Source organism: Anguilla anguilla, chromosome 15 (genome assembly GCF_013347855.1).
Source record: "Anguilla anguilla isolate fAngAng1 chromosome 15, fAngAng1.pri, whole genome shotgun sequence".
Classification (NCBI taxonomy): domain Eukaryota; kingdom Metazoa; phylum Chordata; class Actinopteri; order Anguilliformes; family Anguillidae; genus Anguilla; species Anguilla anguilla.
Window position 1 is genome coordinate 25,578,494 of NC_049215.1, and position 25,226 is coordinate 25,603,719.

General features: G+C 47.9%; 1 protein-coding gene across 13 annotated transcripts in view; it reads left to right on the forward strand.

Annotated features, from left to right (window-relative positions):
• The first annotated feature begins 441 nt into the window (after positions 1-441).
• Positions 442-25,226, forward strand: part of LOC118214305 (mitogen-activated protein kinase kinase kinase kinase 4) — a 78,707-nt gene continuing 53,922 nt past the window's right edge. For 4 of the 13 annotated variants that reach the window (XM_035394179.1, XM_035394183.1, XM_035394181.1 and 1 more), the window contains exons 1-2: positions 445-961; positions 1,330-1,395. In XM_035394179.1, coding sequence (XP_035250070.1) covers positions 905-961; positions 1,330-1,395 — 123 coding nt within the window. In that variant the 5' untranslated portion in view covers positions 445-904. Of the gene's footprint in view, positions 962-1,329; positions 1,396-25,226 lie in introns of all 13 variants that reach the window. The other 9 variants (XM_035394180.1, XM_035394186.1, XM_035394190.1 and 6 more) reach the window with 6 other exon arrangements.

The window sequence follows — 25,226 nt, forward strand, 5'->3', positions numbered from 1 at the left end:
CAGAGTAGATGTTAGGGTCATGACAGGAGTGTGGAGTGACACGGGGCCTGTAATCACGAAGCAAGATTACTGAATTAGTTGGTTGCGCTGAGTAAAAACCAGGAACATGGACTGAAGCAAAGAGATCTGTTCCGGGTTTTACTTAGCACAGATATCCAGCTAAAACTCAGTAATCCTGCTTCGTGGTACAGGCCCCTGGGGTGTAGGACAGTGGATTCAGGTGTTGTCGATTTGACTGAACAGTAAGCGTAAATATTTATATGTGGTAGAATAGGCCCAAGTGTCAATTCAAAATACATACACCTCGAATGTGTACACTAATTCTAAACGCTTCAACAAACTGATCTTCAAATAAAGTCAATCCAACTTTGCTGTTTCCGTTGCCTGGCCCCACCCATCGCAACTATATTAATGCTGATACCTTGGGCTTGTCTGTTCGGATCCTAAGAGGCCCAGCCCTAAAGCGTAGGGAGTGAGAGAGAAAAAAACATTTTATGTCGGCCACGGTGCGTTTCCGATTATTTATCGAGCAGAAGAAAGGGGGAGCTCTTTTTCATTTTTTTCTTCACCATCATTTTTTCCCCTCGTCCTCTCCCTCTCCCACAGCCGGAGCGCCGGCCCTGCCTTTTCTCCCAGTGATTCTGCGAACCGGCTTCCTGTGTTTGTGTGGCTCTCGCACTAAGCGGAGGGAGAGCGGAGGTCCGAAAGCATTTGCCAGCCTGCCACCTCAACATGGTATAGTCGCGTTTCTTCAACACCAGTGAGAGGGAGCACAAAGAGCACTCCGCGTCGAGCCTTTAAACCGTTGAAATAACTTCACCAATGAAGAGACACGGCTTTGCAAAGATACAATCAGCGTGAAGGAAGAAGGATAGACACTGCAGTTTTATTTATTATCTAAAAGATGGCGAACGACTCTCCAGCTAAAAGTCTGGTGGACATAGATCTTTCCTCTTTGCGGGTGAGTGTTTAAGGAGACGAGCACTTCTTTTCCCCTCATGGTTAAGCACAGGGTTTAAAAAAAAAAAATTTAACTATTATAGCACGCGATGGATAATTTTAACGAACACGACCGCATTATTGCTTGTATATTTGGTCGTTGGGGGTAGAAATTGCGATGTTTGTGTTATCATTGAGGCGAGGAGGGTGCTGCAGTCGTTGGATAGTTCCAATCTTTCCTTTGTTTGCAATGATTTGGCATGTATACGAGAAATAGGGCGCAACAGCTGCATTTGGCTCGAATCCACTTAAAACGCTAATGTTAACAAACATTTATCAGGTTTGTTGATATACATTTACAAAATATTTGTATTTATTGTCCCGTTTCAGGATCCTGCTGGGATATTTGAATTGGTGGAAGTGGTCGGTAATGGAACCTATGGACAAGTATACAAGGTTAGTTACAGCACTAATTTGTCATTGCTATCCAGGATTTGCCATGTGCGCTGTTTTGTTAATCCGGGTAGGCCTATAACAGTTTTACCAATATGCATTTTCTGAAGTGGCGCTGTTACATGACAGTTACCCGGTCCGAGGAAGCCGGGAAGCAGTTGTGATGTTTGCTGTATGTGATTATAAAAAGTAGTGAGTTTTTTTTTTTTACCGTCATGATTTGAAGTGGCTTGAAACGTGTGAACACAGAACGAGCTAGTTGGCGTTAATTACACAAGAGAAACAATGTAGCAAGCCTACTAGGTAGCAGCCTGCTCTCCGTAGACTTTCAAAGACATAATTTAACATTTCTCTTCGTGCTCATGTTTTCTTTTTGTGGCTAGTACAGAGTTGGCATTTTACATAAGTGCGATGGTCGTTGACACAGCATCAGTAATCGATTAATATAGGAGAGGAGACCCTGTTTTCTAACACCCATCCCCTAAAGTGAATGGGCTGTAGTCTACATCACATCCTGTTATGGAGTCGCTGTTGCTTGGGAAGGAGGAAGGGAAACGCGAAGGGAATATTGACGCTGCTGTACTCGGACTTGAGCATATTCGGCATATTCCGCAGCATGGTGGAATTTGATTTATTGCATGGGGTCTCCACGAAAATGGGCCTGTCAGAAATAACCGATGTGAATTCATTAGTTGGCCTACTTATTTGTTCCTTGCGATGCTTTTTTACAGGTCTTGTTATAAGACAGAACTCATTAGGTATGGAAGCCATGGAGTATAAACAAGAACTATATTGACATCTATCGAGAGAGGAAAATCAAAACTAAGTACGCTGATAGTTTTCAACAGAGTTCTTTGCTCGAAAAGTGTAATGTACAATCATGAATTTAATTGAGTGACTATAGGCACTTTCACCATATCCATTGCATATATCTGGGAGTGTGCTAATTTCTTGAGTCATCCCATGGTCAGTGGATCCTTAGCTGTTGCAACACATTTCCAAGGGTGCTGTGGGGTTTGAGAAACCTTAAAACTATTCTTAAAGAATGCAGAGAGCTTGGGTTTTTACCTCTGGGGCTGGGGGTGGGACAGGACATAAGTAAGCACCACAGATGGGGAAACTGGCTGTAAAGCCTTTGAAAACAGCAGCAATAAAAAATCCCTTTTCGTTCGTTTCATTTATACCTTCTACCTAAGCGTAGGCTGCCTCTTTTCTCATTATGGTGTTAGGAGGTGAGATTGACAGGCTGGGGCAGTTTCATCCCCAACCCCCCCCCCCCCCTTTTTAAAAAGGCCGTGCAGTCACAGCTGAACCCACAGAAAGGAAATAGCTGTGAAAAGCACTTCAATTGAACCTGCGCAGAGGCCTCACTGTTGTGACCAGGATTTCGTCAGAAGAGTGCTGACTGACAGAAATGCACTTGAGTTGGAGGGGTGACCAGGCCTCTGCTGCCCCCCCCCAAGACCGGCTCGGATGTGTGAGCTACCTGAGCTCAGATAGACTTGTGTGCTCTAGGGCTAACCGCTATCTGAAGGAGCAGTCTCAGGGATTGGCGGAAGACGGTGTTTGTTGGTGGTCAAGTTGTATGTCAGCTTGGTGCACCTTGGTTTTTGTTTGTGACAGTTGACATGATTATGTTCTCCCTTCTGTTGATCAGACATTTTTGTTGAGCCAAAGTTAGTCATTTCTCGCCGTTTGTATTGGTCTGCTTTTGGTGACTTTTGCAAGTTTGAAGAAATGTTTATTAAATGTTTGCATAAGAGAGAATGGGGTGACTTTACATCGTATAATATGCATATATCATGATCTGACTAATCCTAATAGCCCGATAGGCTGCATGCACTGAATATTAAGTGCAGTGTGTTCCCATTTGTGAGTTTAACCCTGATCATTAGTTTCCTTTGGTCCTGTTGTGACTCTTCAGACAGCTTTGTAAGCATTTCTGTCTCATGAAGGTGATATGACGTCACTTTCTTTTCATTACATTACATTACTTTTATTTGGCAGACACTTTTATCCAAAGCGACGTACAGTAAGTGCATTCCCCACCTTTGTTCTTTTGATTCACTGCTGTGCTGTGTGGACACTCCCTGCATGACACACTCTTGCTGACGCATCTTGGAACTTGTGTAGACAATCTTTGTTTTTTTTTTTAGTTTCTCCAGTCACTGTTGGATAATTAAATGCGTTTCGTTTTGGGGAACGGCTGTGTGAATTATTTGCTTAAAGTGCACAGACATGCGCCCTTGTGTAGAGCTGGGTGAAAGCACATGGCAGTGCGTTGGAAGTTGGCCCTTCGTGTGCAGGCCCTCAGGGCTAAAATGTGCAGGCCTGTTCACTCATTAAGATGGAGTCTCCCCCCTCTGCATGCTGTGTGTGCGTGTATGTATGTATGTGCGAATGTGAGTGTATGAGTGTGTTTGCATGTTTGCATATGTGTGTTAATGTGACTGTGCGTGTTTGCATATGTGCGTGTGTGAGTGTATCTCTGAGTGTGTGAATGTATGAGTGCGCACATGTGCATTTTTGCATATATGTGTGTGTGTGTGTGTGTGTGCGCGCGCGTGAATGTATGAGTGCATGTTTGCATGTGTGTCTGTGTGTATGCATGTGTGAGTGCGCCTGTGTGCATGTTTGCATATGTGCAAGTGTGTATCTCTGAGTGTGTGAATGTATGAGTGCGCACATGTGCATTTCTGCATGTATGTGTGTGTGCGCGTGAATGTATGAGTGCATGTTTGCATGTGTCTCTGTGTGTATGCATGTGTGAGTGCGCCTGTGTGCATGTTTGCATATGTGCGTGTGTGAGTGTGTATCTCTGAGTGTGTGAATGTATGAGTGCATGTTTGCATGTGTCTCTGTGTGTATGCATGTGTGAGTGCGCCTGTGTGCATGTTTGCATATGTGCGTGTGTGGGGGGGAAAGCCCGTCTGCACTGAACTGGATAATAAAATGTGCTCTGTTGCTGAGCGCTCTTACATACCCACCCCAGAGGAAGAGGGAGCAAACATTGGCTCAAGACAAACTGCCAATTTATACAAGGCCCTATGAGGCCTTGTGCTTTCCACCGATTACAGAGAGCCCTTCACTGCACACTGAGGATATTTCCTTTAGGAGGAAAAAAGTGTTCCAACGATCAGGCTCTTAAAACCGGCTCACATTTACTACATTGGCACATTATACTTCACTCCTTTCATACATTTCTATGAATGTTTCCTACGTGCTACGCAATGCGGGCTACTTTTTGGTGAGAACCGAAGCCAGCTGCGGTGCTAGCCTGTAGCACGTCTTTCAGTTTTGAAGTGCCTATTTAAAAAGCTGTTCATTTCAGTCAAGACACAGTTTGTCTTAGCATGATGGTGCACATAGTGTGGCTGTGGTAGGCTTGTTTTTTTTTTTTTGAAGCAGTAAGCCTGGTTGGTCAGAGTGTCTGTCCCATTTGTCAGACTGTCGAATGAATGCCTCGCAGAGCTGTGTGCTGTTGGGGATCAGCAGCTGTTGGGGCCCCCACTGCGGCTTAACTGCCTTACTACAAAGGTGTGTTTGTTGGGATCGCTGCAGTTCGTTGGGCTCCGGTGGTGATTTCTCGCTGAAAACACACACCACTTTGTCAGCTAGTGGTGAACGGCGCTGAATGGGGTCGGAATGCTACCTGCACGGGTTCAACAGCCCTAGCTTTTAATTTTACTGTTGACACGCATGGTTTCCGTGAACCTTAAATTCAGATTACGAGATTTCAGCTTGTAGCCTCCATTTTGTCAGTAAACGTAATTCAGCTTGTTATCATTGCTCTGCTGGGTTCTGTGAGGGAGGCACTTGGTGATAGAAAATGGTGTGATTTGACTACAGTTAAATTACAAGACCTTATTATCAAGTTGGTGCTGCTCTGTGGATTTCGACAAGGTTGTTGGTAAGGCAAAAGGATAATTGTGTCTTTTTTGAATTCAGTGTTAAGTTTTCTGTTGGCCATTCTCTTTTGGTGGCATAGAGAGTGAGAGCGGAGGTGTTTCTCTGTGGGTTGTATGCCTATTTTATCCTTGGGTCCATCCCAACTAGTTTTTCTAACAGTCAAGTTGTACCTGGTATTGTGAGTGCAGGTGGTGCCACTGTAAAGTGAATTGTATCTCCAAGCTTAGAAACCTCACCTGTTGTCACCTCAAGCGGTATACAGCAGTGTTCCCTAAACTATGGGTTGGGACCCAAAATAGGTCACAGGAGTGTAAGAGGTGGGTCCTGCAATGAGTCTGTAATTCACTAGGCTATGCTAGTGCTTGTATTTGATGGGTCCTTGAAAGGTACTAAGTTTCTAATTTGGCTCCCAATATTAAAGTCTTTCTAATTTGTATCCCAATAAGTTTTAGAACCACTGGGTATACAGTACCAAAAGCATCCTTAACTACAGCCCAGTACCCCCCCCCCCCTTCCCAGCATGCCACAGGTTCCCCCATACTCTTTGCACACTCCATGAACGCTTTCCTGCTGTTCAGGCTATCTTAGCAACACTTTCCGCCTCCTTTTTAAAAACCTGTCTGAGCTGTGAGATTTCATTTTGTTGCCTTGTGAAAGGGGAGTGGCTGGTGGACTTGACCTCTTCTGTAGCTCTGTGGCTCCTCCCCTTTTCCCAGTTTGAGTCCTTGTCCTGGCCTCGCCTGGTGGTGCAGGACCCTTTAAGGAAATTCGTCCTCTCCCGCTTCCCTCTCTCCTGTTTCAGCTTTAAAAGAGATTAAGGAGGAAATCCTAGACAGAGGTAGCAGATCTGAGATCCGTTTCGCAGGATTCTGGAACTGGGCCACTTCCCCGTTTAGGCAGGAGGAGTGGCCATGCCTCCTTTCTCCCTGACTGTGTGTGAAAGGTGGGGATTACGCTGGCCTACTCTACCCCCTGCGTAGCTCTTCCTAGCCTGGGCCGGGGGTGGGGGTGGGGGTAGAGGGTGGGAGTGAGGGGGGGGGGACGTGGACGTGCACGTGTGTGCCACTGGTTCGGACCCCTCCCACGGCACGTGCCGCGCTGTGGAATGCAGCGTGGGCTTCTCCGCTCCTGGGAAACGGAGGCGGACAGGTCACATGTTCCAGCGCTCCGCGGTGGGGGTCACATGGTTTGCTGAGGAGTGGGGGGTGGGTGACTGTCAGTAATCCCACTGCAGAAGCCATGGTGGCTCAGCAGATGTAGGCTGAGGGAGATGGAGAGATGGAGAGAGAAGGAGAGGGAGAAAATATATTTGACCAACACTGTCCATTTCCTCAGTAGGGGTTCTCAGATTGATGGGCAGGGGCACACCCAGTGTTTCCCATACAATTAATTTATTAGGGCGGCCCACCCAAAATAGATTTGCACCTGCCCAAAAGGATTCTTTGGCATTTAGTTGTTTCTTTCTGTAAGCTGCACACTACTTTTTTAATAATTAGAGAGAGAAGCATCAGACCCAGCTGTGAGTGAGGGGAGAAAGGGTGTGTAGTGGAAGAGAGGCTGCAGGCTCAAGTTCCTGAAGCTGGTGAGGGTTTTCATACACTGCACAGATGCCAGTAATGTGAACTCTGTCTGGACAGCAAAATGTAATAACCTGTTAATAGTTGCCATATAATTTAATATGGTAACTGTACAAACAGTCATCAGAAGTCCATTTATCCCCCCCTCCCACAAAAAAAACACCCAGGGAGTCGACCACCACAAATAAATTCTCTACCTGTGGGAGACATTGCACACCTATACACAGGCTGAGCTCGAGCATCGTCAGGCTCTTACCTGATCTGCTCGTTTAGAATCTGTCAGCCAGACCGCCTGCCAGGGCCCTCCTGGGTAACCCCCCCCCCCCCAAATGGAAGGGGGCGGGTCGCTCATTAGCCCAGTTCTCGTGCCGTTTTATTCGGCTCTCAGTTTTGCCTAATGCAGGTTCGTTATTTCTCAACCCGTTCCCCGCTGTCAGTGACCTTGGCCACCTGCTGCTGGGGGTGTTCTCTTAAACCTGTGCCCCTCACCCGCCCACGCCTACCCCATGACCCCCCCCCCCCCCCCCCCCCCCCCCCACGGCCTGTTCAACTCGGCAGTGCGTGAGGCCCCTCCCTCTCTCTGACCTGATTATGGAAACAATGGCTGCCGCGGCCCACGCTAGCCCTGTCGGTCGCTAACGGCTGCGCGCGCGGCTCGTGCTCACGGACTTCGCACAGGGACAACTTCACCCCGCAACCAGCCCTCTCCTTTCTCCCATTAGCGGGCCCGTCCGTTCAGTTCCCTCTCCTAAGCTAGGGCTTTCAGCCCCTGTGCATTGTGGGCAGGATTATTATATAATACGCTGCGATGCACGGGACGCCAGCGCTGCCAGCCTGTGCGCTGGACACGTTAATCCGGACCGCAGACCACGGGGGTCCTCCCCTCCCCTGCTACAGCAATCAGCGAAGATTTCCCCAAACGCTCTGTTCACAGATGGTCCTCGCACGTGACCGATGTGCCTTTTTTTTTTTCACCGTTCCCTCGACCAGGCCGCAACACTGGCGGAGGATTCAAATCCTGATGATCCCGTTTTTTTTCTATTAACGTGGACAAAACCCTCATTTTTCGTGAACTTGTTCCAGTGAAATGAAGGCCTCGTGGCATCCTCTGTCACAGAGGCATGTCTTTATCAGGCTTCCCATTGAAAGCAGTGATACGGAGCAGGAGCTGTGAGCAGGAATGATAGTTTCTGACAGTTTCTTTTGTGTAATGGTGGTTTCTAGAGCGACATCAAGTTCACGCTGTGCGCATCCAGTCAGGATGTCTTGAATCGAAAAAGACATTGATAATTCGCCCCATCGATGTTGTCAGACTTGTATAATTCTGTATTTATACAGTGATTGCGCACACCTTTACCTCTGATTACCTTAAGAATATCCGTTACTGAATGAGAGTTATGAAGACAAACTGCACGTGTTGTGTTTTCCTGATGTGTTGTCCATGACTGTGTGTTTGGGAGGGACTGTAGAGCCACCTCTGAATCACTGAGGATGTATTGATTTGCAGCAGGCAGGATACTTGGCATTAGGTCTGGGCTGCAGGCTACGCAGTGATCATAGATGGAACTGTAATTTCTTGTTTGCTGTCCTCCTCTTGACTTGATTAGTCCTGGTGTAAAAATAATGTCTTTGGGTGTGATGGTGCGTGGCTGTTACAGTTGTGTGTGTGTTTCAGTCTGTCTGCGAGAGGCTCATTTGAGGGGCAGTAGGCCTTCTCTCCTGGTTCAGGCCGACAGTGGGAACCACGCAATGTGTATTTTGTGTATTTCCTCTCTGTCTGTCACGACCAGGCTCTGCAGTTTGCCTGCTGGGTTTTGTGAGTCTGTGGACTGGCACGCCCGCTTGTCCCCCTTGGGGGGCGTGTGTACGTGCGATTCTCCCCCTGGACACGGCGCTAGAGATAACGGGCCACGCCCTGTCAGTCCTCTGTTTTCTCCCTTCCTTTCCTTAACGACGGAGGCGGCGGCCTGAGCCAAGGGGTGCTTTCGGGTTCTAAGGCGATGCTTTAGAAGGGCTGCTGTACACAGAACCATCTGGTGGGTACTCTGTAACAGACAGGGAGGGGCAGAGCTGGTGTGTGTGTGTGTGTGTGGGGGGGGGGGCGGGATGGGGGGGTGGAGCATGAACTGTGTGTGGGCACAGCCATTTTAGTGTGACAGAATGGTTGCCTAGAGAGGGATAGCAGATTAAAGAAAATGATGCTGTCTCTATGCTTTGAGTGGGGGAAAAAAACAAAAACAAACAAATTCTCAAATGGCCATGCACAGCAGAACGATTAAAATCCGTTTCTAGTCAATTGAGCTTTGAAAGCATCTGGCTTTTAAATTATTCAACACTCAAAAATATCTTTCAGTTTTTCCCTCTCTGCACAATTCTGCTTCATGTGTCTATTTTTGTGTATTCAAACATTTGTGTGTTTGTGTGTGTGTGTATGTGTGTGTGTGTGTGTGTGCACGCCCATGTGCGTGTCTGTGTATATGTTAGTAGGATTACTGTACAAACAAAAGTGCATAATAACAGATTATTCCAATTAGTTTGTACTAATCTAGCTGCCATATTGCAATTACAAGCCATAACAAATTCTTTAAAGATTTTATCGCCTATTATGAATGGAGAGGGTTTTGCTGCATCTTAATGAATTATTGGCAAATTAGCTTCAAAGCAGCAGCTCTAAGAAGATTAAAAAAGATCTGTCGTCTACTGCTGTCTCTCTAACCTTTATTGCTCCTTTAATTTTTTTAGCCTAAACTGTTTTCTGAAAACGTTAAACTTTTACGGAGTTTGTAACCTCTGTTTCTTATGGGAGATTCGCTGGAAAGTATATGTATAGCTGTATAGACTTTGCTTCGTGTAGCAGATGTTGCTGTCATATTTTTTCTGGAACGAAGCTGGCCTCAACTGAATATGAATTGTATGTCACTAAATGAAGTAGGCTATGTGATGTGTGCTAAAGTGAATGTTATGACATTATCCAGGCATGTGATGTGAGAGCCATTATGGTGTGTAAAAATTGTGCATTTCATACCAGGTTTCCTGCATTGTTTTTTACACCATGTATCTACTGCTTGGGCTGTGTTTTTGTACATGCTCTTTTATGATTATGTGCAAGTCACTTTGTTACAAAAATGTCTATTTGAACGTGTTTGTAAATGTTTTCCAGAAGCTGTTTAATATGTTTCGCCACTTGTTCAGTAAAATTGGTTACTGTCAAATGTAAGGTCTTTTCTATGCTTGGCCTGCTTTTGTGTGTGTGTGTGTGTGTGTGTGTGTGGGGAGTGGCCATCTTTGTTATGCAGCAATCATTCAGTGTCAGTACAGCTACTTTGCAAATACCTGATTTCCAAACATTGCTGGTTACAGACCAGCAAGCCTGTTGTGCTTTGTTTTCATTTGAATTTTGGCCATAAACTTCTTGGAAAGAAAGCAGCTTTTCTTTGCCCCCCGACTCCTTTTAGACGTGTACTGAAGATCATCTGACCAGAACCATGAAACCTGATTGGATTAGACTAACCAACTACTTTTTGTGTACTTCTTGTAGCTAGGCAGATTATGACCTCATGTGTGAATCAGCTGTGATTAACTGCTTTTGTGTCGTTCTAATGGTAGGTACTTGGGCGTTTAACTGAGAGGCTGTGTTTGTGACTCATCTTTCCCATAGATTGGTTTAGGTGGCCCTACCTTGCTTTTGTGTTTAGTGCCACTTTCTGAGGGTGCAGAACTGAACCTGCTTCACCTTTCTGTCTGTAAAATAAGACCGAGCCAGATGGGCTACGTGCAGTTTCCCTGTGCTGTGGGATGAGTTTCCTAAGCTGCCCCCCTCTACCCCCATGGCAAATTCTGTGCCCTGAGTATCTGACCAGTCAGAGAGAAGGGAGCCAGAGAGGACCCCTCCCTCTCTGCGGTCCAGAGCTTCAGCTGCGTGAGTTGTCAGGAGAGACATCTGGCTAGAATTCAAGGCACTGGGTTAGCCACCTGTCCTAAATAACCTGGCCGAATTCTGTGTAGTGGTTGCATGACTGTTACAGACTGCCACAGTGACATTTCAGAAGTTACTCAGAAAATAAGAATTTCCCGCTGGCCTAGTAAGCACTCTTTGTTCAGGTAGACACGCAGTGCTTCCCATTTTAAATGCACTCTTAATTTTGTACACCTATCGCAGCTGCACGTGACTGCTAGTTGTATCAGGAACAAGGGAACACTTTATAAAGAGGATTTATTTCTGTCACACTTTTGTTCTGTGATGAGCAGGATAAAGTGTTAGAGAACTGTGATCTGTGTTGCCATCTTTGGCACTGCTGTCCAGAATTATTGTGTTCAACAACTGGGCTGATGAGCATGTCCTGTCTGTATTCTCACAGTCTGTCTATGATGGTTCTGTTTCATCACCCATGGTCAATGTATAATGGTCCTGTCCATGTCGTTTTTTGGTGGTCCTGTATGTGCATTCACGGTCATATTCTCATGGCTCCTGTGCACTCTGGTTTGCTCTGTTAGCTCAAGGGGCCAACTGTCGCATTTGAAATATTTTTCAAAAATGTTCTGTCTGGGAGACTTTTGTATAAACAAGTAAATTGGATTTTGACTCTCCAGGTATGAATGGATTGATTGATGGTTCAGACACTGTAGTGTCCACCAGTGGTTGTAACAGTCACCTAATCCGGAAGAATTTCACCCTTATTGACCCCATATGGATGCCTCATAATGCCTATAAATGCCCTCTAAATGTTGAAAGTGGTGGCATGAGTGTGTGGATGAGAGCAGGCAGTTTGGGCATGAACAGTGTGGAGTGCAGCCAGGGTGAGGCGCGGGGGGGGGGAGGGGGAGGAGGGTGCATTCTGGCTGGAAGGAGGGGGATCCCCGCCAACGGCCCGGACCGTTAGAGCAGCGCTGCGCATTGTAACCCAGTTCACGCCGCGGAAATTCGACACCGCCAGCCCGATGTGGAAAAAGTGAGTCAGCGCTAACGAGCGGCTATTATGGCCGCGCTCCCCCGGCGAGCCGCGGTTGGCGCGGAGTTCCGCCATGCCGCCGTTGCCCGAGAAGCTGCCCGCTGGTGGCGGGGTCAGAGAATTCCCACCGGAGCGGCCGAGCTCTGAGCCCGGCTCCCCGCCGCGCTCGGAACACTCCCCGTTGTCCGGGGGATGAACAACGACGGCGGTCTGGCAACCCCGCAGCCCCGCGGCGCTGCTGAAGCCGCCTCTGTGGAGGGGTTCCTGTGTTAAATGGCGTGATTTAGGCCGCCGTGTTCATCCCCTCTCTTCTCCCCGCGGCCTCGTTCCCCTCTGTAATCAAGCCCTCTGTGTTTCTCAGCCGCTCCAGCGAGCCCCTGGCAACTGCCCTTGTTTTGTCCCATGGAAATCTGCTAGGCAGGCTGGGATAGGTGCTATTTTTGGCCGCGGCTGCGCCGAGCGGAGAAGTCCAGTGGGACGCTGGAGTGGAAAGGGTTAATAGCGTTTCGGGGGCCGTCGCTGTGCAGCCCTTTCTGCTGCTTTTCTGCAGTGGTGTCGCTTCTCCACTCGCCCTACCCGCAACACCCGACATGCAGCACACAGTTCCCAGCCCCCAATCGTCTTGGTTTATGAGACGTGGTCATGATCCATCGCATGCCATTCAACATGGCTGACCTTTAAAAGAGCGGGAGGGAGACCCATTACGCATGCGTGGCTCGCTGTGATTTATACGATGGCTGAATGCGATCTGAACCATCAGTGTGTAGCGCTGCAGTACGCACGCTGAAACAATGTGGCAAGAACCAGAGTCCGGTAATTTCCCATTCATTGTCCCAGGTGTGAGTTTAGGTGGCTAGGCTTGTGCAAACATTGTGCAACATTGATTGCACGGACGGAAACCTGCCTGCAGATTCTTTGTGAATGCTTAATGCAAGAAAATCAGGTTGGTAAGCTAGGTACACACCTGTGGTATTAAACTGCATTTCCTAGCATTAGTATTGTAAACATAATGGGAGCAAAAATAACAGCGAACGAGTGTGTGATTGTGTGTGTGTGTTTGTGTGTATTTGTGTGTGTGTGTGCGCGCATGTGAATATTTCAGTGCAGTCGTTTCAGTGTTAACGGACTGTGTGCATTACTGTGTGGTTTGTGAAGCAGTCTGCGCTCCCTTAGCCTGCTCAGGAATGGAGTGCTCAGCTCCAGGGATATTGGCCTGGTGCCCGCGTGTCCTGTGTGTCCTGCTGAGCAGTGCCACTGCATCGGGTGGCCCCTCTGCCCGTGTGCTGGGCTGTGCTGGGCTGTGCTGGGCTGGGCTGAGGGTGGTCTCTCCTCAAGCACAGACTACTGGCTGCAGTGCTGTTTTCTTGATTGATTTTGCAACCGGATTAATGCAGTTGATTGTTTTTTATGAATGTGTCGGCTGAAAGGGTAGCTAATTGAAATGAACTGGAAATGCTTATAGGATTGGTTTGTGCTTGGAGACTTAAGCTGGAGAGGAAATGGACCGTATTGAGTCTTTAAATAGAGAATTTTGAAACAATATTAATTAAGTCCCCCCCCCCCCCCGAAGCAAAGGTTTTCCCTTCTCTGGTTCTGGCTATTAATAGATAGGAATGATTTATTTATTGATTTTCTTTGTCGTATCGGGTGAAGCACAGTGTTTTTTTTATAGCCAGGATAAACAAATGGCATTACGTCATCCTGGGGGGATAAAAACAGAATGGTGACGGAGACGAGGGAGATGGGGGGGTGATGCAAGAGCCGGGTAAGGTCCCTGTCCCGTAGGCCGGGGCTTATTGTGTTAGTCTGTCTGTGTCTCTAATCCTCTCTCGCACATAATCCAGTCACACAGCTCACCTTTTCTCCATCCGTCTCCCCATTGCTGTATCACAGGGTATCTCTTTTCTTTTTCTCAAATGTGCAGCCCCCCCCCCCCCCCCCCCTCATCTCTCTTCCTGGCTGAGCCCCTCTTAGCTGTCTGTGCTGTCTCCAGGACAAGCCCAGGCATGTGCAGGCCCCAGCCCTGCCTTCCCTCCCAGTGGTTCAGTCCTCCTGGTGGTAGAAGGGTTGGGAGTGATACCTGCTTCACCAAATCTGCTGGAACACTGGCATGTGGACCTATAGCAGGAGGAGGAGGGTGGTGGAAAATGGGGGGGGGGGGGGGGTAAATACACTTCCTGTTTTCGTAAATAGAAGGAGCTGGTGTATCTGACCTGCAGTAATCAGAGGTCAAATGGAAAAAAGGGCAGGTGTGTGTGGATTTATTTAGATTTTTTTTTTGACCGTTTTTCGTGTGAAGCGCAGTAGCACTCTGCACTTACAAAAACAAACAAACCCTGGGCCAGCTGAGTCTGTAGGGGGAAATGAGAAGCCGTTACCAGAGGGTAAAAAAGTGGCCTGAATTCAAGTCTCTGTTCAGATGTGGGGGGGGGGGGGGGAGGATTTTAGTGCTTGAGCGCACGCGGAATGTAGTCCTGACTATGGCACTCCCAGGGTGGTAGTGCCCTGCCTGTACTCCCATGCCCCCCACCCCCAGGGCTGGCTGGGAAACCTCAGTGTGCTGAGAGAAGCATCTGCTTTAAACACACACCAAAGGCAGGGTGTCATTCTCAAACCTGTCCTTGGCTGCCCGCTCATTTTCTTTCTCTTTTTTTTTGGGTAGTGAATTTGCTGTTTGCTGCAGGTCGGTTATCTCTGTATTCTTTTTGGTTTTTCCAAAAGCGATTGTGTATTCTTTCGCGGTTTCTCTCAGCATCTCTGTACTCTTAGTGTTTTCTCTCTTCGCGACCGCGTTCTTTGTGGGTTTTTTCCTGAATGACTGTGTAGTCCATTCTCTGCACTTTCTCACTACTTGGGTGTGCCTGGTAAAATTGGTGTAGTTTGCGCTTTGACAGGGTTGTGCCTGGGCCTAACTTGCAGTGGAAAAAAATAAATCCCATAACTTGTGAACAGTGCTAATTGATGCTATCTGCGCGTACATTCCCACCTCCAGTGATGCATATTCCCCACACTGCGGACCCAAGCGACCTGGAATGCAACCAGCAGATAAAGACGTGGCTGTTCCCTGTAGAAATGCCGGGCGTACTCCTTGCAGTTATTGTGCTGTGTTCACAGCTAGGCCGGGGAATACAGTGGCCTGAAAAAGAGGCAACCCCAACGGCAACTCAATGGAAACACTCAGACTAGAATTTGGATCTTGTTTGACTGACTTGATGCTGGCAACAGGATCTCACTGTGCCATGCAGGAAATGTGCTGGAAGTAGTTGAGAGGCTTTGGTAGAAAATGGCGGTCACGGTTAAATAGCTTTTCGCTGTGGTTCCTTTGGGGGGGGTGGAGTGTTGTGGGTTAGGTCTCTGAGAACAATTGAAATATGAGCCTCATGGCCTGAGCTATAGATGCCCCTGTGATTGGCTGGTGCCCTGTTCAGGGGCCTATGGAACGTAGCGAGTCTGATTGTTTGCGTCTCCAATCTAAACGCTCCCTTAGGGAATATGAAAGAAACAACAGAACATAACATAGGCCGGATCCTGTGGCTGTGTTTACTGTAGAAAAGATCTGAGGGGAGCTTTGGCTTTTGGTAGCTGTTGACAGAGTCTGGGGTTGTTTGTATTATTGGATTTCTTTTTTTTACTATCAAAATGAAACGAACTTATGGTCATTGCGGAGGTGGTCTAAAATACGGAAATGGAATAATTACCTGTTTAAACACTCTGTGGACCAGCTTTTACCCTGAACCCTTTGGTATGTTGGTCTGTAACATGGTGACCATTACCGTGATCGGTCGCTGTTGACGTAGAACGGGTCATTGTCACAGAACATCTGGGTCAGGGGGGTCAGGTGTTGAATGTGTGCTCCCCCTTCATCTCAGCTTTGTGGCTTGCCTAAATACTCACCCCCCCTGTTCTGTCGGTCGTGATCGGTCGTCAGGCCCTGTCATAATGTGCAGGGCTCGGCCGTGGCTCTTTCACACACACATTGCGTCTGTGTGTGAGAGCACTCTGGGGGCGTACAGAGGAGTTACAGAAAGGTGCGTGTGTGTGGGAAGGAGACGTACAGTGGCAGTATAGAGAAGCGTGCTTGTATGTGGGTGGGCGGTGCATAGTTTTGGCTACAGATGAATGATGGAGGCTGGGCGGGTGGGGGGGGGGGGGTGTCGGGGTGTAACCCCCACCCTCTGCCGCCTTTCGTTGTTTGCCCTCCCCACACAGGACGCCCTTTTGTCGCGGGTGTCACAAGACCCGCGCTGCCCCGGCCGTCCGCGGCCCTGCCTGCACAGAGCGGGGCTTTGTGTGGGAGGCGGAGTCCTTTCTCCCCTCCGCCCCGCTCTGAAGGACCTCATTATCAGCCCAAAAACACAAACTGAAGGCCTGTCTGGACCCAAGGCCAGCCTGCGTTCCCTCCACTGTAATCTCCTCTCCGGGGGTCGGGTTTCACTTTCGGAGTTTGTCCGTTTATTTTTGCTGGCAGTTTGAAGAGCCCAGTTTGAGTGAACTGCACCTTGCTCTCCTTCACCCGTGAAGGCATTCTGTTATAGCTTTCTGTAAATGCTTTGGGCTTCAGCCTGTGTTTATCATGACCTCAAGACTTTGAAGGCACCACAAAGGGTGTCTTCTCTGGAAATGTCTGGAGGTAAAAAAAATAAATAAAAATACATTCCACAAAAATGTTGTGTTTCAGACTGTTAGAAGTGTTCGTGTACATAAGAAAGCCTCCATTCCTCTGCTGAGTATTATTACCTTCAGCAGTAATGACTGGGTTGGAATTATCCGAAGGAGTCTACTGTTTGTGGTGCTGTATGTTTTACATGGTGTAAATTCACTGTCACAATGTGTGCGTAAATCCCCAGTTATGGGGTCTGTTTGGGAAATCTAAGTAAATTTAGCAGAATTCAATTTTTTTTATTTCCTCCAAGCGTGAAGCATTCAGAAATGCCTTTGTATTGTAAACTCATCCGGACGTGAAAGTAGTCCATGTGCTTATAGCGCACAGGAAGTGATTTGTGGTCCTGCTGCAAATCCATCAGAGAAGATGTAGTTGCTTGAGGACTGCAGCCCTAGACTTTGGACTGTACCCGTGTGCCGCTGTTTAAATCCTGAACTCAGAACTTTGTGTCAGAAACAGATTAGCAGTTACTTGGATTTCAGTGAATGATACAGTTGGCTATGAAATATATTTTAAAATGCACACTTATAAAGTTGGTATGGAACAGGGTTAGCTCAAAGCAGGATTTTCACAGCTTTTTTCTCTAAGACACCCTACTACTGTGGATTGCCTTCTTTGAGCTAATTGCCCAATATGAACATAGTTATTCCACACAGTGACTATCATTATACATGTTGGGAACTGTAGTTCACTATGGAAACTGTGTCTCTAGGACAGAAAATGAATGGTGTTTAACCAATGTGGCATGTGAAAGCACTGCAGTGGAGAGGCTGAAATTAAACAGAGACATTTGAAAATGCTGTTTATCAATCCACTATATGGGCATGTTTGGATTCATCTACCTTGTTGGAACTGAAGAGTAACACCCAAGTACATGTTCCAAACATATTTCAAAACCTTAACTGTTTCTGTGGCAACCCTGCCAGCCTCTGTCATTGGCTGTACAGTCTGAAAATAAGCCAGTCACATCACTGTCTGTGGCTTGAGGTGGTTGGGGAGAAGCAGTTGGTCTGGTGATGGATTGGTGATGTAGGGTTGGGGCTGTATTGTAACTACATTGCTCTGGCAGGGAGGAGCCAACCGGACTCTTTGGTGTGTAATTGGTAATCAAAGTGGCTGCTCATTGGTTAATGCGAACGGAGTGAATTTGAATGCCTGGGCTGTGTCTGAATTAGTGCACTTGCGTACTATTAAGTATACAAGTTGTAAACTTGTATGCAACTTGCATTCTTTGTAGTAGGCGAGTGCGCTGACTCGGATATGGCTGTGGAGTGGTCGTAGTAATAGCTCGACAACTCTCCTTTCTTTTTCCCTCCCCTGCTCACATTTCTGTCTGCAAGGGGATGAACATGGGGGGGGGGGGCAGTCATACTCGTGATGGAAGAGTGAAGCCTCATCGGCTGTGTCCATTCAGGGTTTCGTAACGTCTCTCTCTCCCGTGTCTGTGTCATACCTCCCGTGTGGGTTCAGCGTTTTATAGCGGGCGTGGAGTGCTGTCATTCCTGAGGCTCCGATGTCCACTGCGGTTTTATTTCCTCATCGTTACTCGCCCGCGTGACGATGAATCTCTGCCGCTGGAAGGTGTGCTCTGGAGAGACGAGGCGGGGAGTTCAAACGGGTCTCAGTGATGAACGAGCCTGAAATCCGCCTGTTTCATTCCAAGTTCATGACCTTTCCCAGAGACGCTGGAGCGTCAGTTGTGAAAGGAGCATTTACTTAATAGTTTGTACTAATAGAGTGGGTGAAGACAGCACATCAGTGGTGCGTGTTATGTGTTGAAATTTGGAAGTGGTGACCGTAACGTGTTTTCCTCCCCTGCCTGCTAAGCATTAGTAAGTTTAGTGAGATTCCTACATGTCTGCTCATTTTTATGTGTGTCTGTATGTCTGTGTGTGTGTGTGTGTTTGTTTGCCTGTGTGCATGTGTGTGCACATGTGTCTGTGTGTGCTGGTGTGAGAGTGTTTGTATGTGTGTTTGCCCATGTGCATGCATGTATGAGTGTGTATATGGATGTGTGCCTGTGTGTGAGTGTATGTATATGTGTTTGTCTCTGTGCATGCATGTATGAGTGTGTATATGGATGTGTGCCTGTGTGTTTGTCTGTGTGAGTTGTTTTTCTGGGGAGACTGTAAAAGACGCACCTGCGTGCATGACGATGCCCACACGCCTGAAAGTGCTTGTTGAGCTGTTACAGGTTTGGAATGGTGGGGGGGGGGGGTTGTCAGGCATGTGTGATGGGACCTGCGCGGAGCGGAGTGTGGATTGGGGAAGAGGGAGAGCCGCGTGCGATCCTCTGCTCGGAGCGGACCCGCTCTAGGCCGGTTTCCATGGTGATGCAATCCTTGCGCTCTGCAGTGCAATGTGAGCGGGGTCTCCCCGGGGATTCGGAGGGAGGCGCTGGACCCCCCTCACAGCACATTGCATTCCGTGCAGCTGTGTGCAAACTAGAGAATACACGCACACACACACACACACACACACACTCACACACAGGCACACAGGCACACACACACACACAGGCACACTCACACACACACACACACAGGCACAGGCACACACACACACACAGGCAAAGGCACACGCACACGTACACACACACACACACACATAGGCACAGGCACTCACACACACACACACACACATAGGCACAGGCACACACGCACTCACACGCACACACACACACACACTGCATGCTTGTTTTTGCTCGAAAGAGAACACGCTGGCTGGATTTATTGCGCTCCCAAGCTGTGGACAGAGGGAGTGAGAATGGGGAGAATGCAGTCACTGGGCTTATGTGTTTTTTCAGTCATGTTGCAGATCTTATTCCTGTTTTTTTTTTTTTTTTACTTTTAAAAATAGTGTTATTTATAAAAGGACAAAAAGAAGACATTTCCAGCTATTACCTACAGGAGTCTTGAATCTTGGAAAGAAATGCACATTACCTTTTTTAAACTTGCGTGGGCCATGTGTTATTGTCACAGTAACAATGCAAGAACAGGAAGCAAATTCATATTGTGTGCATACTTGTTTTTCGACATTCTCAATTCCTTATGAAGGTATATAGTTAGCACAATCTTTCTTACAAGGGAGACCAGGGCAGCTACTGAGACAGAGTACAGGTATCTCAGTACAGGTATCCAATTACCTTGAGTTAAATTTAGGGAGTCAAGTCTCAAACTGGCACCCAGGCCAGGTAATTGTAATGAAGAAAGAACACCGGAAAGGAAATGACGCCAAACCTCGCATGACCGCACGTGAGGTAGAATGCTCTTAAGTGCAGGCGTTACGAACGGCACACCGTCGGGTAATTTGAGGGAGCGCAGATCTCGTTTTAATCTTCCCTGTACCCAAAGCTGTGCGGAGATTTTGTGTCGTGTTCAGATACCACACACAGAGCCGTGGTGGCGGGTGAACTTTTGAACTGTGCCGCGCCGTTCCGTCCAGAACGCGCCTTCCGTGCGAAACTGCGCTGAACGCAACGCGGTGTCGCTCGGAGGAGGATCCGAGGCCTACGCTTCTTGGCAGTTAACACCGTTTCCTTCAGCTTTTTTTTTTTTTTTTTTTGGCTTTCGCATTTATATCATTCACATTCACAGGTAGCGGTGGAGCTTTCTGCTCCTCTCCGTGAAAGCGGTTGAGCCCGGGCGGTTATTTTTCTGTGTGATGGGATGGCTCTTTGCGTGGCCCTCGCGTGTTCGGTTATGCAGGTGGAAGGTCCCGTCTGTGGCTGGCCGCGATTGCTGGCACCGCCGTTGCATGTTTAATGGCAGTGCCTCCACATCATCTGAATATATTTCTCTGTACTGGCAGGTTCATTGCTGGAGTTACATAATTTGGCTGTCAGCGATGGTAATTTTATGTGGTTTTCAGCAGAGCTGCTGTTAAATAACCAGTGTCTACTTTACATTACATTTATTTGCCAGACGCTTTTATCCAAAGTGACGTACAATGAGTGAAGGTCATTGGAACAACTACAAAACACAGGTCCGATAAGGTACAATACTCATTATGTAACAGTTATTAATAGCCATGAACACAATAAGTTCAGTTCACGCAGTAAGCATAGGCTAGAGTCAGAGCGTAATGTTAAGTCAAACTAGGAGGCATGACAACTACTCAGACTCCGCACTACAGGATATTACTGGCATTTAGCAGATGTTCTTATCCAGAAAAATCTTACACAGCTTTTGCATTTTTACATGGTATTCATTTCATTTCAAGCTGGATATGTTCTGAAACCATTCCGGTGAAGGACCTTGCTCAAGTGTGCAACAGCCGAGCAGCAGTGTGGAGCAGTGGTCGGTGCAGCAGTGTGGAGGAGTAGTCAGCAGCAGCGTGGAGCAGTGGTCAGAGCAGCAGTGTGGAAGAGTAGTCAGCAGCAGTGTGGAGCAGTGGTCGGTGCAGCAGTGTGGAGAAGTAGTCGGTGCAGCAGTGTGGAGGAGTAGTCAGCAGCAGCGTGGAGCAGTGGTCAGAGCAGCAGTGTGGAGGAGTAGTCAGCAGCAGTGTGGAGCAGTGGTCGGTGCAGCAGTGTGGAGAAGTAGTCGGTACAGCAGTGTGGAGGAGTAGTCAGCAGCAGCGTGGAGCAGTGGTCAGAGCAGCAGTGTGGAGGAGTAGTCAGCAGCAGTGTGGAGCAGTGGTCAGAGCAGCAGTGTGGAGGAGTAGTCAGCAGCAGCGTGGAGCAGTGGTCAGAGCAGCAGTGTGGAGGAGTAGTCAGCAGCAGTGTGGAGGAGTAGTCAGCAGCAGCGTGGAGCAGTGGTCAGAGCAGCAGTGTGGAGGAGTAGTCAGCAGCAGCGTGGAGCAGTGGTCAGAGCAGCAGTGTGGAGAAGTAGTCAGCAGCAGCGTGGAGCAGTGGTCAGAGCAGCAGTGTGGAGCATTGGTCAGAGCAGCAGTATGGAACAGTGGTCAGAGCATCAGTATGGAACAGTGGTCAGAGCAGCAGCATGGAACAGAGGTAAGAGCAGCAGCATGGATGCAGTGGTCCGAGCAGCAGTGTGGAGCAGTGGTCAGAGCAGCAGTGTGGAGCAGTGGTCCGAGCAGCAGTGTGGAGCAGTGGTCAGAGCAGAGGTGTGGAGCAGTGGTCAGAGCAGCAGCAGGGGACATAGCTGAGATTTTATTGAATCCTCAGGCTGCTGTTCCTCTCTCTGATAGCTGCAGGTAGCATTTGGTTATGAATGAGGTGGTCTAGTATTGTGGGTCCCCCTAGGGGGAGAGGTGATTGGTGATGTTGATGGACGGCCGTGTAATCCCTCCCTGAGTCCTGTGCTTGTGCTGGTTAGCACTGCGGCTCAAGACTGGCTTACAGGCCTGAGAAGGGGATGAGAGAGCAGCCTGCGCCGCCTCCCGCTCCGGGGCTGTTTGCTCTGGGAATCCTGCCGTTCCGAAGGGTCGGGCCTGTGGAATGCCGTGTTTAAACAGGCCTCCGTGCCCGCGCGCTCCACAGGGCACGGAATGCCGGCGGGATCGCGAGCGGCCCCGCGGGGCCCCCGGCGGGAACGATTGATCGCGGTCCAGGAGAGCTCACTTTTCCCGTCGTGTCCAAATCCCCTCCGCGCTCGCTCGCCGGCTCACTGACCCACTTCCTCACGGAGAGGGCCGGAATCACCAGCGCGGCAGGTCACCTGACACAAGTTGTTCCGAAGCCACCTGGACTATTAGCAGATTTCTTTTGCTTGCCCGTGTGTGTGTCTGTGTACATTTCTTTCATGTCTGCTCTGTTTTACCCGACCTTTGCCTCAGCCTACACGACATGACATGTTTCTGGACGTATAATGCGATTTGTGGGGGTATGGGGGGGGGGGGGGGGGGCTGCTTACTTTATTCTATACCCCGGCATTTCCCAACATTTTTTTTCCCACAGCGCACTGTCCAAATTTACAGAATCTCACGCCACTGTCAAAAGCGAGCAATGTACTGGCGTTGATGTGACGTGTCAACAGTAGGCCTAAATGCTCTATCCGGCTTTTAACTAGCCTAAGCGATATGCATTTTCATGACATTTATTTTTGCTTTTGTGATGGTTGTTTTAAGTTTATCAAATTCAAAAGGATTTAAAGGATTTTTCCCACGGCACACCTGACCTCACCTGGCAACACAGTGACTGGGAAACGCTGCTATAGCCTGTTGAAACTAAAGCATGCATGGAAACTACAGCTGGCGTTGTGGTGGAGCTTACTGTACCTTCATGTTTCTGAATTAACTGTTGAGGAATTGTGGACCAGTGTGTGTTTCTCTTAGCTGTATCAAAGGTATTGCTAACATGTATTACCCATAGACTTTTAGTGCAGTCTTAAGGCTATGTGATTTCAGTTGCTAAGTGGTGCTTTCTTCTTGGTCTTGATTTGCCAGTATGCAAGCAGCGGTAGCACGATACAATTCAGTCCCTTATCTAACACACAACATTATTACATTATTCTCACATTTTAGCAAAATTATAAAATCGAACATGTGACAAATTCATTGTTGGTACCTTCTCTCTATTGGGCATATGTAATACGTACAGGACTGTTTACCTACTAATGATAACGATAGTAATTAGCCTACCTCAGTACTTGTAGTTGTACTGTCTGAGCTTTAATCAGTTGGACAGGCTTAATGATTTGATTTTGTAAGCACTGTTTAATGATAGGATATAACTTAGGGGGCATTAAACATGGTTATAGATGTAGTTTTGGAGTTAGGTCTATTTTTTGAAGTGCAGTCCAGGGTACTGATATTACAGTGAGCTGCCAGAACTAACACATTTCCCAGTTTACTTTGTGAGATTCCATCCGTGTTACACAGACAGTAAATCTTTGCGCGGCGGTGGAAAGCCGTTGCTGTATCTATTACATCGTCTCCGATTGTTTCCCAAGAGCTGCAGTGTAGATTACACCATGTTTCAGACGAAGGCTCGACACCATTCACTGCACTGTAAAAAAAAACAAAAAAAAAAACCCCAGGGCCGACCGCGTTAGAGACTGTGTGGAACTCATGCGCTGCCTCATCGGTGAAGCCAGAGCCAGGTTCCCCTGCCACAAATAGATCTCATTTAAACGCTGCTCGTCCGAAGGAGGTGTGATAATCTGTCTCATTTAGGACGGAAAATTACAAGAGACAGGTCTGTGTTTGCAGGAATTGAACGGATGACTCTGTTATAAGGGCTATTGAAATCTGAATGTCGCACAAGTTCCTCCTTTCTGTGTTTTTTTTTTTTTAATTATTTATTTTTTACTACCAACATTTTGGCAAAAGATGCCTTCATCAGGGGCATCTTTTGATAACCAATGAGGAGGCATAGCCCTTTTATAAAACTGAGTTAAGACAGGTGAGGCAAAACCATGTGACATGACAACACATTTAACATTTAAAGGTGTTTGTGTATATAACAGGTGTCTTGTATGTACACAGCAAGAACATGTTGTGTCACATGGTTGAAACTAGCAAGACTCCACTGCTCTGCACACTAGCATATCTCTCTCCGGTAGCCTGCTGGCTTTCCTGTCCCACTTACACGAGGCTATCTGTCTGGATGAACTGCCCTGCAGCGGCTGTAGCTTTGACATTTAGCATTTTCAGCAGCGCTGCTCTCTTCACTGTGGGGGACTGCAGCTGTAGCCTGGCTGCTGAGGCTGGGGACAGCCTTTGCTCTTCCCTCCCTCTGGAGGGTTCATGTGGGCTGGAATGGCAGAAGGGCCTCCCAGGGCCCCCTACCAAAGCCTTTGTGAGGCTGGCCCTGTCTGTCACATGATCCCACAGTCTGCACCCTGACTGTACAGAGAGAGGGTGTGTGTGTGTGTGTGCTTACATGCCTGTGCCTGAGCCTGTATGTGTGTGCTTGTACGTGTGCACTTATATGTGTGCATGTGTGCGTGCGTGTGTCTGTGTCTGCCTGTGCGCTTGCATGCGTGTGGATGTGAGTAGCTGGTCTGCTTGCTCTGCAGATCTAGAGGTGGTCCATCCCCTTGTCATCCACTGCCCCTGCAGATGCTGAAATGTCACCCAGCGCACTTCTGCCAGTGCCCTCCTGGGGCTTTTAAACCTTTAGAGTCTCTCGATCGGGGCCCCTTTGAAGGTCGATGCGTTTGATGTAGTGAGTTTCTGAAGGATTTTATGCAACGCGCGTGATGAGGCATGGAGCCTATGTATGTTAGAACACCATGTTTTGCAGAATTTGCTTGGTCACTTTTGAATGGGGTTGTTTTCAAATGCGAGTTTCATTCCTGCCCAGTGTTTTTGTTTTAGTTTTTGAGTTCAGACCCATTCCGTAGTTTTTTGATGTGCTGACATGATTTCACAACTAGTTCGAGACGTATATTAACAGACTTACGGCCACCCACCATTGTCCTTTTTATAAAAAAATCCAGTATATGACCTAATTATTGTGTAATTATTGACTTGAGATGTGGGTATTTCTCTTTGGTTTTAAGTAAAATTTCACTTCACTAAGAAGCATCAGGTTTCTTTTTGAAGTGGAAGCTTAGAACAGCTACCATCGATGGTTAATATTGGTAATGCAGGGCATTTTAAAACTTGATCCTGTGCATGAGTCAAACACAGGTATCTGCAGGCTGTAAATTGCAGGTATGTTAGAAATGTCTGTGTCTGAGGATGAACTTTTTCTGTGTTGGGCGGGGGGCAGGCGCGGGGGCGGGGGGGGGGGGGGGGAATTGATGTCCCCTGTCAGTCGGGCAAATTTAGCAGCATGCGTTGGCTCTGTGCAGGGTCAACGAAGAGGAGGAAGGGGCACATCTGGGTTTG